The sequence below is a fragment of the Diplotaxodon limnothrissa genome, linkage group LG3 (assembly GCF_057381915.1).
Source record: "Diplotaxodon limnothrissa isolate DT_005_m linkage group LG3, D_limnothrissa_male_GT1.1, whole genome shotgun sequence".
NCBI lineage: Eukaryota > Metazoa > Chordata > Actinopteri > Cichliformes > Cichlidae > Diplotaxodon > Diplotaxodon limnothrissa.
The window spans coordinates 62,781,712-62,796,239 of record NC_140598.1 but is presented as its reverse complement, the minus strand read 5'-3'; the positions used below and the strand labels follow the sequence as shown (position 1 = coordinate 62,796,239).

The 14,528-nt window shown below is 43.3% G+C and overlaps 1 protein-coding gene across 1 annotated transcript in view; it reads right to left on the bottom strand.

Moving 5' to 3' along the window:
* Positions 1-925: 925 nt before the first annotated feature.
* The window catches only part of tmem102 (transmembrane protein 102), a 32,362-nt gene continuing 18,759 nt past the window's right edge, over positions 926-14,528 (bottom strand). Inside the window, exons 3-6 of the mRNA XM_085349697.1 lie at positions 4,398-4,736; positions 3,445-3,638; positions 2,981-3,193; positions 926-2,123 (exon numbers count right to left, since the gene is read on the bottom strand). Coding sequence (XP_085205823.1) covers positions 1,524-2,123; positions 2,981-3,193; positions 3,445-3,638; positions 4,398-4,736 — 1,346 coding nt within the window. The 3' untranslated portion in view covers positions 926-1,523. The remainder of the gene's footprint in view (positions 2,124-2,980; positions 3,194-3,444; positions 3,639-4,397; positions 4,737-14,528) is intronic.

Genomic DNA, 14,528 nt, shown 5'->3' with positions numbered 1-14,528 from the left:
TTTTTCTTTGTGGGATATCATTTGATGCGCTTCAGTTCTACTAAAGCAGAGGGAAAAAATGGCTTCTAACAACTTGCTAACAGTCAGTCAGTAAACAAGAAATCGAGCGCTAATGAGATAAAACGTCTGGCACACTTTAGCTATTGACTCCTTTCTCATTATCGTTTGCATGAACAGTTTTCACTGTGACAGAGGAATAAAATTAGAGGTGCAAAACAACTAAAGAGCTGCATAGCTCCCCTAAATCAACTTGAAACATTATCATTGCACTAATATGACTTATAGGAGTTTCATGGTAATATCACTGCATGAAAACTGACAGTCGTCAGCTTTACTTTTATATTGGTATTGGAAAAAATTAAATTGCCTTTCTTTGCCGATTACCTACCAGAACTTAAATGTTTTTCATTCATTTATTACATTTATTTTAAAGGCCCTGCTCCCTTTTCCCTACTCCTAGTTTCTTCTAATTATATATAGCTTTATGAGTTTTAAATCATAAACATTTTAGACTCAAACTTATAATTTCATATTTTGAAACCATTACTTTCTCAAACTGTCACCGTGCTCCGATAATCTTGTTCTGCTGCAAGTTTTCCATTTTGTATTTGATCCACTCTTTACACACATTTTAACTATAATTTTAGGGTCACTTTTACCATTTTACATGCCGGTGTGAGACTTTCAAAGGATAAAAGGCAAACAAACATTCTGACCGTGTGGAGTACGATGTCGACACATGTTAAAACGTGTTTGTTCTGCTCAAACGTAGCTCTTTGGTACATTCCATCACCCCATGAAATGTATTTGACATGAAACATTATAATCATAGACCTACAAAAACAGGGTTGTGCATACCTGAGAAAGATTTTTTTTAAAGTGAGGAGGAAAAAAAAGTCATAAATTGAGGCATGAGGGTCAAAAAAAAAAAGGGGCTAAAATATAGCTTAAAGAGAAAAGAGACTATAAAGACTCGGCAGTTCTCCTTACAACATTACATTCAGTTACATCAGTCACACCTTGTTTTTCCTTTCTAATTCAGCTATCGCCCACTCTGATCTGGAATAAAAAAGGGAGAAATGCACCAAACATGGAGCTTTTCTCCCGCTGACTTCAGAAGTGTAAGTAATGGATGAAAACTCTTGGGCGAACATGTACACGCACGCACACACACACACTTTGTGTTCATCTCCACTGGACTTATTTTTCGTGACTAAAGCCCGGCCCTTGTCTTCAGCACCAGCTGATAAGTCTTGTTAAGGCCAGCTCGTTAGGAGAGGGCCATCTCCGTGGCAACAGCTTGGTGACATCATGTCCATTATGCAACGTCGTGTAAACTGGACGTTTTTTGTTTCGTTTTTTTCAGTAGTGAGAAATGAGTGTTTTTGGTTTAAAGAGTCAGTCGAGCAGCACGGCTTCATCGCCGTAGGATGGTCAAACAGGAGCGTGTGCACAGCGTTCTTCAGTGTGTTTGTTAGCTAAACACACTTAATTCCATACGTCTTCCCTGCAGCGTGTCTGCGTTAGTAGAACTTGTCATCGATGCGGAAGTGTGGCCTGGTGACATCATCGGGGTTGAGGAAGACGGATATGGATTTCCCAGGGTTCTCTGTGACCAGCTGCTGGAGCCGCTGCGCCAGCTTGTCCTCTGAAGGTGAGATGATGCCGTTGGCCGAGTGATGCCCGGGGGAGTTGTGGCCGTTAGTGCTTGCTGTCAGCTCCTTCTTCAGCTGGCCCGCCTGCTGGGCTTGGTCCAGAGCCGCCCGCAGGTGCTCGCTGGGATCCGAGCGCACGTGGGCCAATTTCCTGGCGACAAGGAGTGCCTGGCCGTCTGTCAGATGCTCCAACATGTTGCATTGGGGCAGGAAGTAATTTGGACAGTTTTTACCCAGGATGCAATGAGCCAGATCATCCAGGAGTCCCAGGAGGAGGCGGCCGGGTGTGTCGGTGTCCGGGCAGGACAGGTAGGCAGCAGGAAGCCGGTCACAGGCCCAGAAGAGAAGGGTGCGCAGGTGGTAGAGGCTGAGGCCTGTTCGTGGACGGGCCAGGATACGAGATAGGACGGCCTTGGCTGCTTGGAACGCCTGGGCCATGGGGAAGGGGATGCACTTCTTCAGCTGAACCTGTAACAGAAGAAACAAAAGCCAATGAGTGACCAGTTAGTAGGAAAGAGTGCAGGGAGCTGCTGTTGATTTTTACTTAGATTCCTCATTTATGTGCACTTGTTTCTCTCTAATTTATCGCCTCTACAGTCTAGTTTGGTCGTGCTAGCTTCTTTCAATAGTTTCTTTCTGGTACCAGATGTCCACATATGGCTGTGTGTGTTTTAGAGACGTGGTGAGAGATGGAGTAGAGCACACAGAGAACTAGCAGAAGGCAACACAGCCTTACTCGAGTTGATCTCAACGCGTCAGCTGGCAACAAAAGTTTCCCACAGAGTGTTTACTTCTCTGAAGCCACAGAGAGAGACGCTGACCTGTCCACACCGCAATAGAGCGACTTACATAGACAGACTTGCAGTGACTCTTTCTGTCAGATATTGTCACAGGCTGCTTTATGATTACATATAATGTAATATGCTGACTCTAAAAAGAGTCAGCATATTTTCACTTCTGAAACTTACTTTGAGGCATCAATTTTCTGTCTCCAAAACAAGTCAGGGTTAAGTAACACATCATCTTTGCCTCGCCTGTCGTCATGTGTGGAAGAGCTGCCTTAAAATCACCAGCACTGAATCAGCGAGCAGAAAGGATGCAAAATAATTCTCATTCTTCAAAAGTAAAAATACCTCTAAGTGCTAAAAATGCTACATTTTCTTTATCCTTGTGTTACACACAAAGATTATGAAGAGTATTATCAATAAGAGTATCAATAAAATGATACCCAATTTTGCAAATAAGAGTGAAATAAAAATGGAGCATAAATGAAAAAGAACATTGGAAACAAAGAAAATTGTTACTACGGTAACAATCTCCCTCACCTCGCTGCGTGAGAACGCCAGTCTCCACTCCCTGTCGGGCCGACCACCCAGCGGGGAGCAGCAGGGCAGCAGATAGAAGCCAGATATGGCCTCCTCCTCTGTGATTTTACCATCCCAGAAGTGGTTGGCAGTCAGCCAGCCTTGGGCCACAGCGGGCCAGCCTCGAAACGACACCACCGGCAGAAGGTCGTACAGCACCCGGCTCGAGCCTGCCTGCAGGAAGGAGAGTGTGGAGGAATATTAAATGTCACACACTCGGTGCTGAATTACAAACAGGGCGCGAAAAAAAATGATTTTAACATTTGACTACAATCCTCTGCAATAATGATTTCACTCCACATAAACGTCCCATGAATAGGAGCAATTTTCTCACAGCTGCAAAGTTAAACAGCCCTGATGTTCTTTATCGACTGAGGCGTAAAGAGGGCTTCAGTTTATCACCGAAAGAAGAGCCAAAGCTGTACCTGCAGGATAATAGTAGTGAGGGGTCCGTTTCTCTCCAGGCGGTCTGGGGTGGGGATGCCTCTTTGGGGGCTGCGCCTCAGCTCCTCTACAGCCTCGCTCACGACCCCCCAGAACCAGTCCGTCACCAGGGCGGGAGAGAAGTAGCATCCATCCAGAGACTGAGGGGAGCCCAGGGAGGGGATGGAGCCTTTACCTGAGCGGGGAAGGGATGGAGTGAGGCAGGATGAGTCACTGCTTCTATACATTTATCTCACAGCGTGCAGTCACAGAGCCCGAAGATCTCACATTCATCACTTCAGGTGCTTAGCCAGAACCCCACAAGACCTGGAAGACCGTTGTTATCGTTTTCTGTACTTCTTGTTCACTTTACTCGAGACGCTGCAGCCTGCTACAGTAATCTTGTGGGGCTGTTTATACACACTAAAAAAGTAGGACACTCAATACATCACATATTTACGGCGCCAAAGTTTCAGGGTCCCGACGGAAGCCAATTTCAGACAAATACTCCGGGCACGCTAATGGCCCGTTCCCACTGAACGCGTCATTTGTCACATAAAAATCGCGGGCAAATTAAAAACTACTGCAGCCGCTGAAACTGCTCCCGCAGGACGTGCATAAGTCGCAACATCATTGGGAGCAGGCCTCAAGGCTGTAAACTTCATTAAATAGATTTAATTGATCTTCCACTGTTTACGTGTTTCCCCTTTATTTCCTCTGTGCTATACAGTGTAAACTGTGACCTAAAGGATGAGAGAGGCTGAGACGTGAGTAAAAAAGGTGTTACACTCGTAAACGTCGCTCAGTTTATTTAAAATTGTATCACAACACCGTGCATCAAGTTATGAGAGACACGACTTCGATTCAGTCAGCTCACACACAGTCCTCCTCTCCGTCTAGGAAATTCTCCATCCCAGTTTCATCTCTGATTATCCTTTTTTTTTTTGCAACTCACCCATTTCCTCCTCCTCCTCCTCCTCTTCCTCAGTGGGATGCCCATTCTCCTCCTGGCAGCAGATGCTCCAGCGGGACAGGATGCTGGAGTCACAGAGGCGAAGGCTGAGCCACGAGTGGCAGGGCGGGGAGTGTCTCATGTCCAGAGTGACTGGCTGGTTGCGGTCGTGAAGCTTAAGGGCGGGCACCAACAGGGTGAAGTCCAGGTCAAAGTCGGCCCCTTTGGCATAGTCCCCAAGATCCTCGGGGTTGAGGTCCAAGACGCCCTCACGGGCCCCGCCAGAGAGCAGCAGGTACTCGTTGGCCACCGGGAGGCGCTGGTCCACTTTCTGAACTAAGCCTAGAATTATTGAGCAAGAGGAAGAGAAGCTAATTAAATAGGTCCTGCTCTTCTTTTCCTTGTTCTCTGTCAGATTTCATTACACTTGTAGATGCTCACAGATGTGTGAGTTTGTCAAAGAGTCCTGCATGAGCACTGCACTAGACCCTAATGAACAATTCAGTTCTTACATGTAGGACTGAAAAATCTCAATCCCAGCCCCACATATGCTAAACAAACATGAAGAATAAACAGACACAAACAAAGATCCTTTTACACATCTCCAGGTAACGAGCTAAAGAAAAAAGGATAAATGTTTTATAGTTTTGTTAGCTAAGTGCATATATAAGATGAAGGTGGGGTGATAAATATCAGTAATCAGATGATCATCTCATTATATCCTCATTGTATTTTAGTCCTGGCTGCATCAGGAGTGATAAAAAGAATTCCTCACTGTTATTTGGACAGTTTATACGAGAGAAACTCGAGCCCTCAAATCCCTTTATGGCTACTTAGCTGTGCTGTATATGTTACAGGCTCCAGGCCCCTGGGAGCTGCAGTGCTGGAGTCAACTAAATTATGTTTTGCCAGCTGTAAAGTGCAACTGAGAAAGCCTTGATCATACAGCCAAAACTGCACTGGTGTGAAGCTCCCTGCTAGCTACTATAGGTCAAAGGTAAAGCACAAATATTTCAAAAACACTTTGCAGGGAAGAGATTGTTAGAGGTTGAACCTGAGAGTGTTTATCCCCACAGGGCAGTAAAGCAGCTGGAGATAGCTGCAACGGGGGCATCAGACCAAGCCAGCAGGCCATGGGTGAGGGCGCAAAGCTCCTAATGTGATCCTCTCATCCTGTTACATGGGTACAAAACCTCAGTGGTATGTGATGTTTTCACGTAGAGCCATGTGTGCGCATGTGCGTGTACCTGTGTGCAAGGCAAATATCTAGATTACTCTACGCATTATCACAGGTATATGACCGGTGCTGGTACAAGCAGAGACCCAAAGACACAGGACAGATGTCATATCAGAAAAGTTGGACAGCTGCAGTTACAATATTAGCCAGTGACAGTCTGCTAAGTTTACCAGCTTTCCCTCTGAAAACTACAATATTATTGGACAATTATAGAATATAATTTATACACAAAGAGAAATTGTGCTTAATCCATAAAGTATTTCAAACTGATAAAGCAAAAACATCGACTCATTTTCCAATCAGCTTCATCCACAGACAGACAGAACAGGAGTCTAATGTGAGAATAGAATCAGCAACACTTTAACAACAATAGTGAAAGTAACTTAACAATGTAACTTTTGTACCATCTACACAATATTGTCACATAATAAAACTCCCCCAAAACAATTAAATGAAACTCCCACACACTGTCGCTAATACATTTATTAAAAAATTACAACACTTCTGTCCTGTTTACCTTCATCAGGTACCTGATTAGAATATAATGGCCTAAATTTATTACCAGGAAGCAAGACAGTTTGTGGGAGTTTCACTTAATTGCCTTTTGGAGAATTTTTCTTCCAACGCACCTACAACATATTCTGAAATTTAAAATATTTTCTATTGTGGATCTTGTATACTTAGCTTTTTGAGCAGCTACTTAAAACCTGGCTTTTCCACCATGTAACCGCACCAGGAATTTCCATCTACAGTTTGATCTTCCCGTCATAACGAGTGAGTACTCCAGCGACGCTTGGTGGAGTAATTTGTTCACACACATCATGATCTGCTATTATATATGATGCATTTCTGCCTAAGTGTGTTATTTCCACCCTAAGCAGAAACAGTTTTCCTGCATATTTTATGAAGTGCAGCGCTTTGGTAGAGGTTGTTGAAATAGTGCCCTTTTTACCAAATTATTGGAGACTGCCACGCAGCTCTCAGTTTCAGACATGCCTGGGCTCGTCTAGTTGTTGTGTGGACAAGTGAATGCAAATGCATACATAAAAATGTATTATTATCACAGGCGCCATGATATGGTGGAGCCCTAGAGATAAGCCTACGGTGCCCCCGAGAGGTCAAATGGACTGGGAAAAAAAACAGCAGCAATGAGAAAAAAAGCACAAAAAAAGCACATTAGAAGTTGAATAAAAGACTACAAAAATACTTACTACATTATCGTGTCCCCAGAAACACTTCCATTGTTTTAGCTTTTTTTGTGATTGTGTTTTACGCGACCTCTGTTGTGGTTTTTGCTTTTAAAAAAAAACAAAACTATCTGTTTGACGTCTCACGGCCACCGTATCAGCCAAACGATGAAGCTAATAATTCGCTAACACAAAGTGGTATAAAGAAAGCCTTTCTTAGGTCTTCCAGTGATGTAACCTGTTAAATTTAATGTGGTTTATCTGGCTGGTTTCCTAGTAAAAATTAAAGAATCGTGTCATATAAATAATAAATATAGAAACAGCAGGAACAGCTGATGAGAACCAATGCAGCAGCAGCATCACCACCACATGCTGTGTGCTACTTTACATGAAAAAGGCCAAAGAGTTAGATTAACTATAAAGTATTAACAAAACTGGCTGGAAACTGGAGGAAAAATGAACATGGGACTAGCGTGTGAGTCAAAGTCAAAACTGCTGATGAGGATCTCTCTGGTGATTTGCTTTGAGAAGTAGGAGGGGGAAAAAAGAAAGCACCACAGGGTGAGCTGTCGATGAGAAGAAGGAAAGCAGGAAGTACGTGACAGCTCGTCTTTAGATCTTCACATTTCTCAGCAGAATCGGCCCATCTAACTCTACGAGCTCCATTCGTTCTCCGACTAGACAAGTGCCGCTCACTCCTAAGACAGATGCTCCTGTTGGACTTTATGTAAAACACTCAAAGTCCTCTGCATCTCCAGCCGCCCTCAGCCTTCCTAAAGGTGATAGTGTTACTAGTTTTAAACAGGTAATTCAGTAATCGAGTCTGTTTATCAGCCATCTTGACAGAGGAGTTTTCCAGCACTTAACCTGTAACAGTGGATTTTCAGCAAACATCCTGCTAACAGAAACCTCATATTGTTGTAGCCAACTGATGATGCCATACGGGGGTCAAGCATTGGTCCATCGTGCTCGCTACAGTGCAAAACACATCATCAACTGACATGCACCGATCAGGCGTAACATTAGTGAGAACTCTGAAACTTTGGGTCCTGCCATCCGTGTGGATGCTACTTTGACACACATCACGTACGTACATGGTTGAAGACCATGTAACCTTTTCATGGCAACGGTATTCAATGATGGCTGTGACCTCTTTTAATATGATAATGTGCTCTACCATAAAGCAAAAACGGTTTAAGAGTGCTTTAAGAAGCACAACAATTATTTTGAGGTGTTGATTTGGCCTCCAAATTTCCCAGATCTCAATCCAATTGAGCATGTTTGGGATGAGCTGGAAAAACCTGTCTGATCCAAAGAGGTCCCACCTCAAGACTTAGACAGGACTTAAAGGATCTGTTGCTAACATCTTGGTGTCAGGTAGGACAGCAAACCTTCAGGGGTCTAGAGGAGCCCATGCCTTAACGTAGGGGTGGGGGAACGTCCACAAGGGTCGGTGTCCTGCAGGTTTTACATGTGTCCTTGATCCAATAGGGCTAATTTAAACGGCTAAATTACCTCCTCAACATGTCTTGAAGTTCTCCAGAGGTCTGAGGCCTAATCACTCGATTCAGGTGTGTTGACCCAGGGTGATCTCTGAAACCTGCAGGGCATTGGCCCTTGAGTCCTGGAGTTCCCCCACCCTTGCCTTAACGGGTCGGGGATGTTTTGGCATCAAAAGAGGGGCTGACACAATATTAGCCAGGCAGTTATAACAGTGGGCACAGTGTGACCAACTGATTATCAGAACTTCAAACCTGAAAAGACAGAAAGAGACAGGGGGAAAGGGTAGAAATGGTAAATGGGCAGATCAAAGTGAAGAAGAAATAGAAAAGACAGTGTCAGAGACGCCAGCCAAAGGGCAAAAAGTTTGAAGCTCCAGCTCCTCTGATTTGTTTGGTTTTATCTGCCACTGATAAAATGGGTCAAATAGGCGAGGAGGAGGAAAAGAGTGATGAAAAAAAAAAGAATAAAAAGCATCTTATCTCTCCAGCTTCGCTTAGAAACCAGAGCACAGAGGAGAAACTGCATCAATTAGTGAGGACTCTTCAGTCTCCACGCTGGATGTGGGGAGTTTGAGGTTGTTCCAAAGAACACAGTCGACTTTTTAATACCAAACTCTCAAATCGACAGTCGCACGCTGCTTCGCTGGGCATCTGCCAGTAAACATGCGGGCACACGTGACTCGCACAACACACTGTGATGTGTGAGTCTATAGGCGAGCACACACGGTTGAGAACAGAACTGAAATGGAGACAGTCTCGGCTGGTTTCACAGCGTCGGATTAACCCTAATCCTGTAAGAAATGTCTTTGAATGCAGATTTCTATTAAAGGAAAATTTTTCCGTTAAGAGCTATTTCTACTCTAGACTCAATTCTAGGTCTGTGAAATGACTATTTGATAGCAGTTAGCTTCCCCACATGTCCAACCTGTCTGACTGATGTTATTAGCATGTAACTGTCAACTTGCCCCCATCTAACTGAGCACTGATTGCAGACTGGCTCCCTCTTATGGTCATCTCATGCACCAAAGCCCCTTTTGAAGTGTGCTGTGAGTGGTTGCAGACAGGTCCCCATCTTAGAAGCAACCACTTCAACCTCAGTCTCCAACCACTGTTTTCCCCAGTGTTTCCATTAGCACACTTTTAGAGGGTTTTACATTTGACCAGTGTTACTACATACAATTATAGTATTTGTTTTTGTGAGCACTAAAGTTACATTTAAAAGAATACTTCAAAATAAGCCCAAAGGAGTGTCTGGAGGCATTTCAGGATGGCTGCCAAGTGGCAGCTTCTAGACAAGGGGTGGGGAACTCCAGGCCTCAAGGGCCGGTGTCCTGCATGTTTTAGATGCGTCCTTGATCCAACACAGCTGATTTATATGGCTAAATTACCTCCTCGACATGTCTTGAAGTTCTCCAGAGGCCTGGTAATTAACTAATCACCCAGGGTGATCTCTAAAACCTGCAGGACACCGGCCCTTGAGGCCTAGAGTTCCCCGCCCCTGTTCTAGAGGGACGTGGGCCCAAACGAAACTGAATGAAAGAAAATAAAACTAGCGTGAAAAAGCAGAGGTCCACTTTTGATCATGATAAAAGAGGCTTAGGTGAAACATGATTTAAACTTGGAGATTCAAATGCATTTACATACAGATGTGCTTACTTTAACAATACATTCAGCAGGGCAGGGTACCACTTTCAATCAGGTTCCTGCCTAAAAAGTAGAATAAATATCACGACTATTTCATTTTATTCTTTTTTAAACACACAAACTAATTTACTAGGATTTCAAAATCAATAGCCATTTATTTATACTACGACTCCATTCTGTCATTGTCATCTGTCTTTGTCAACAACTGAACACATCAGCACGTAATACGAGTGCAAATTGATCGAATTGCATCAGTGCACTGTGGACTTACATGCTAAACAGACCAATTAAAATATGAGATATCTTGATTTGAAATGAAGCAAAGTTCAAGCCAAAGTTTTCAAAGTGTACAGCGTTAGAGAGTGAAGACACATTCAGACACGTCTTTAAGAGAAATACTCTTCTCTGCATTACACAATGGTGCATTCAGGTGTCAGAACAAAGCTACAGTACAAAGGGACGCTGCTGAGAGAGCCTCCCTGAAGCAGAGCGCAGGCAACATGGGAACGACATCCTCTCTCATAGCAGAGCGCAAATACTCTGCCACACACCTCTGCAGATTCATACACCCACCCATAGCTCTGCAAATCTCTCTGGAAAATGTGATTCCTCTAAATAAACCGAGGATTCCTACATGAACCTGACTGCACTAACAACTGAGATGTAGGTAATGCTAATAATACCATCCTCACACATTTATTTTTAACGCTTATTTATCTGCAAGAACATTTCATTTGTGACATTCCTCATTTAAGGACTTCCTGTTTCCAGCACTATTGTACACGTGGATACAGCCCTAAGGAACGCTGACACTTAAACCATTACTGATTGCTAGTACGTTAAACCATGACATAAACATGTAATTACACCATTAGCTTTTTTAATCACTGTATTCACATCAAACCAGCCAATTTCAACTGTGAATGCTTCTGGGAGATTAACTAATGAGGTACATCCAAGTTCTTATTTCAGGCCATCTTTGTGCAGTAGTGGGAGGGGATGTCATTTGTCTCAGAAAGTGATGTTTTTTTTCTGAGAATCCACCTCTGCGTGACCTCTCTGTTATTCCAGACAATAAAATTCTAATACTGCTGCAGAGCGCGCCATGAAAATCATTTTAAAAGCAGCCACATCCCGCAAGGAGCAATTCAGTCCGTTACAAATGACTCCTGACTAATATAGTCTCAACCTGGATGTTATCTGTGCTTTTCAACTGCTGCTTCTCGCAGCCTCACCTCGCACGCTAATAGCCGGATTAATCCGAGACAACCCCGCCGCTGAAAGGTGAGCCATTCTGACGCCGCGCTGTTTATGAATTCATATCGAGTCAGGAGATTAGCTCCAAAATAGGGCTTTCAGAAGGAGAGGAATTGAGAAGTTCCAATTTAATCTGATTGGAGGGGATGTCTCACATCACTGAGCCAGGTGTTTAGTGTGTGTGTGTGTGTGTGTGTGTGTGTGTGTGTGTGTGAGTGTGAGTGTGAGTGTGAGTGTGAGAGAGAGAGAGAGAGAGAGAGAGAGAGAGAGAGAGATAAAATGTGATTAATAGGAGCAAGAAACAGGGCTGAGAGTGACGGCAGACATGGTGTGTCTGAAACCACCTGCAGAGAGAGGGGATGCAAGAAGCTGTCAGTGTGTTCCAGCTCCACATTGCTGCTTTGATGCCAGTTACTTTGTGATATGATGTCCCACTAAATGACAGGCAATTATCGCCGAGGGGGAAAAAGCCAGGCTGCAGTTTTACTTTTACATTTTAGAGAAGCAGTGAGGCTCATTTGTTTGAGAAGCCACATAAAGATGATGTATTTCAATAAAACGTGCCAAAAGAGGTGGCTCAAATTCTCCTCGGTCATCAATTCAGTGTCACAAAGGAGCCCTGTGTAACATCCAGAGAGCCATTGTTACTAATTAATGATACCCACGGCAGTTAAGCGAACTGTAATCAGCATTCAGCACCTCACAGATCAGGGCTGAGCTCTATGCAGAAGACAGTGCGCTATCATGTATCAGATATAGGGTTCTAGCTAAATTACAGCTAACTGGCTAACTGCCCGCATGTTGATTATTGCTGTTTTAGACAAGTCAGTCGTTACACGAGTGACTGTTAAATAAAAAATGAATTTGTTAGCAGCAACTACCATTGAGATAATGTTACCTACTTGTACGTTAGGTACCCTGAACAAGTCTGGCAGTGGTTAGTTTATAAAATGAGCCAATAAAATAACTAAAATAATCAGCTAAGTTACCAAATCAGTTCTGAGAGTCTGGATGAATTTGCCAATCCATGTGTGTTAGCCACAGACAGCTTAAACAATGGAATGGAGAATATTATAACCCATAACAGGTGTAAACTTCCATGCTATGATTTTTGTTGTGGGGCATTATTTAACATTGTATGCCAGCAGGTGGAAGTGTGCCGCTTTACGCAACCTTTTTGTAGCTTCTTCACTGCGCCGAGTATAGCTGCACTGAACATGAAGCCAGCTACAACCTCTCTCCTGTTTACACGGCAGCTTTTATAATATTAACAGCAATGGGAGGTAGGTTAGCATTAGCTAAGTCTTGTAGCTTTTCTCCATGATTTGGTTTCTTTGAACAGAGAAAAATCCAAATGAACACCAAGTGAACCAAAATGCATCACTACAAACCACAGACATGTCTGAGGTGGGAGCAATAAATGTAAATATAGGAAGAAGAACATGGAGAACATGCAGACTTTACATTAATTTCTCAGCTAGCTGCTAGCCTGTACAGACATTTACACATCTATAGTGTCTTGTCGGATTCTAATACAGTGGTCCCTTGCCATAAGGGCGTTCACCTTGCGCAGCTTTGCTGTTTTGCAGCTTTTTTTGCGCAATTTTGCATGCTTTTGGTTGGCTGTAGACCAATTTCCAACAATCTCCTCCGTCCCGTCTCCTGTACAGTACAGATTGCATTCAGCTTGTCAAATTTACATAAATCTTCGATCACTAGCAGTCTGACTCTGAAGTGCTGTACTGTATGTTTGTAAGTTTTCTCTCCAACAAACACAACAACGTCGACGAAATGTTTTGCGCTGTCAAAGGCACCTGCAGTAGCACCCAAAAGGCAGAGGAAGATGCTAACCATCACACAAAAAGTTGGACTTCTGGACGTGCTAAAGGAAGGTAGAAGTTACTGTATTTTTTGGATTATAAGGTGCATTAAGCAAAAAAAAAAAACAGTCAGATAAGTCAAACTTTACTCAACTCATCTCTTCTTGCTTCCTCTACTTCCGTACCCTTGATTCATTAATGTTGAATTCTCTGGCAGCTGCTCTATTCCCATGTTCTGGACCTAAAACACGGTTTGATCTTTGGTTTTATTCTATACTGGACTTATTTTTCTATGAAGGTTTGAACTTATTTGAGTGTTTAAAAAAGAGAGAAAAGTGTGAAAATGTTGATGCCTGCCTGAGAAAAGTGTATAACGTGTGTAGTGAGGGGTTTTATAGCCTTAAAACACTTATAACTGTAAAAAATAAAGCTGGCTACTTCGTGGATTTCACCAATCGCGGGTTATTTTTAGAACTCCCGCGATAAACGAGGGACGACGGTAATGCGTGTACGTGGCTCCGGGATGCTCCTTAGCTCAAACTTCCAACGTACACCTGGTATGGATTGAGGTCGGATTACGTTCACAAATTGCACAATTTACATCACAATGTGCTCAGTAGGGGTGGGTTTAAAAAATCGATTCATCGATTAAAATCGATTCTAACTGGAATAAAACGATATCGATTCATTAAATCCGGAAATCGATTTTTTTTTATACATATGTAGTTTGCCGCGTATGAAACTTGCAAGCGGTTAACATGAGGAAGTCACGCGAGAGTTAAGTGACCTGGACGCATGAACCATCATGGCTACTCCCGGGAATGTGCCACCGAGCCTAAAGGCAGATGTCTGGCAACACTTTGGATTTAAGAACTGTGAAGACAGTGAAGAGCCGGACAAAAGCAAAGCCGTATGTAAGATGTGCAAAATGGAGGTAAAGCACTGTGGAAATACCACAAATCTCAGAAATCATTTAACGAGGCATCATCCAGATATCCCGCTAGCAAAAACGGCCGACACCAAGCAACGCTCACTCGAAAAGGCATTTGCAATGAAGTTGGCATCCACTTCTCCACGTGCCCAAAAAATAACCCAGTCTGTGGCAACTTTCATATGTAAAGATATACGTCCGTACAGCGTTGTTGAAAATGATGGCTTCCAAAACCTCATTAATACGCTAGAACCACGCTATGTTTTACCATCACGCAAACATTTGAGTGAAGTGGTAATCCCAAACATGTATGAAAAAGTGAAACACGATGTTACAGCCTCACTCAAGTCAGCAGAGAGAGTCGCTATAACCTGTGACAGCTGGACATCCAGAGCAACAGATAACTACCTGACTATCACCTCACACCATATCGACCAGGAGTGGAGACTCGTGTCTCATGTCTTACAGACAAGAACCACCGAAGCAAGCCACACAGCAGCTAATTTATCTGAAATTATGTTCAAAGCAATCGAAGAATGGGAGCTTACAAACAAAA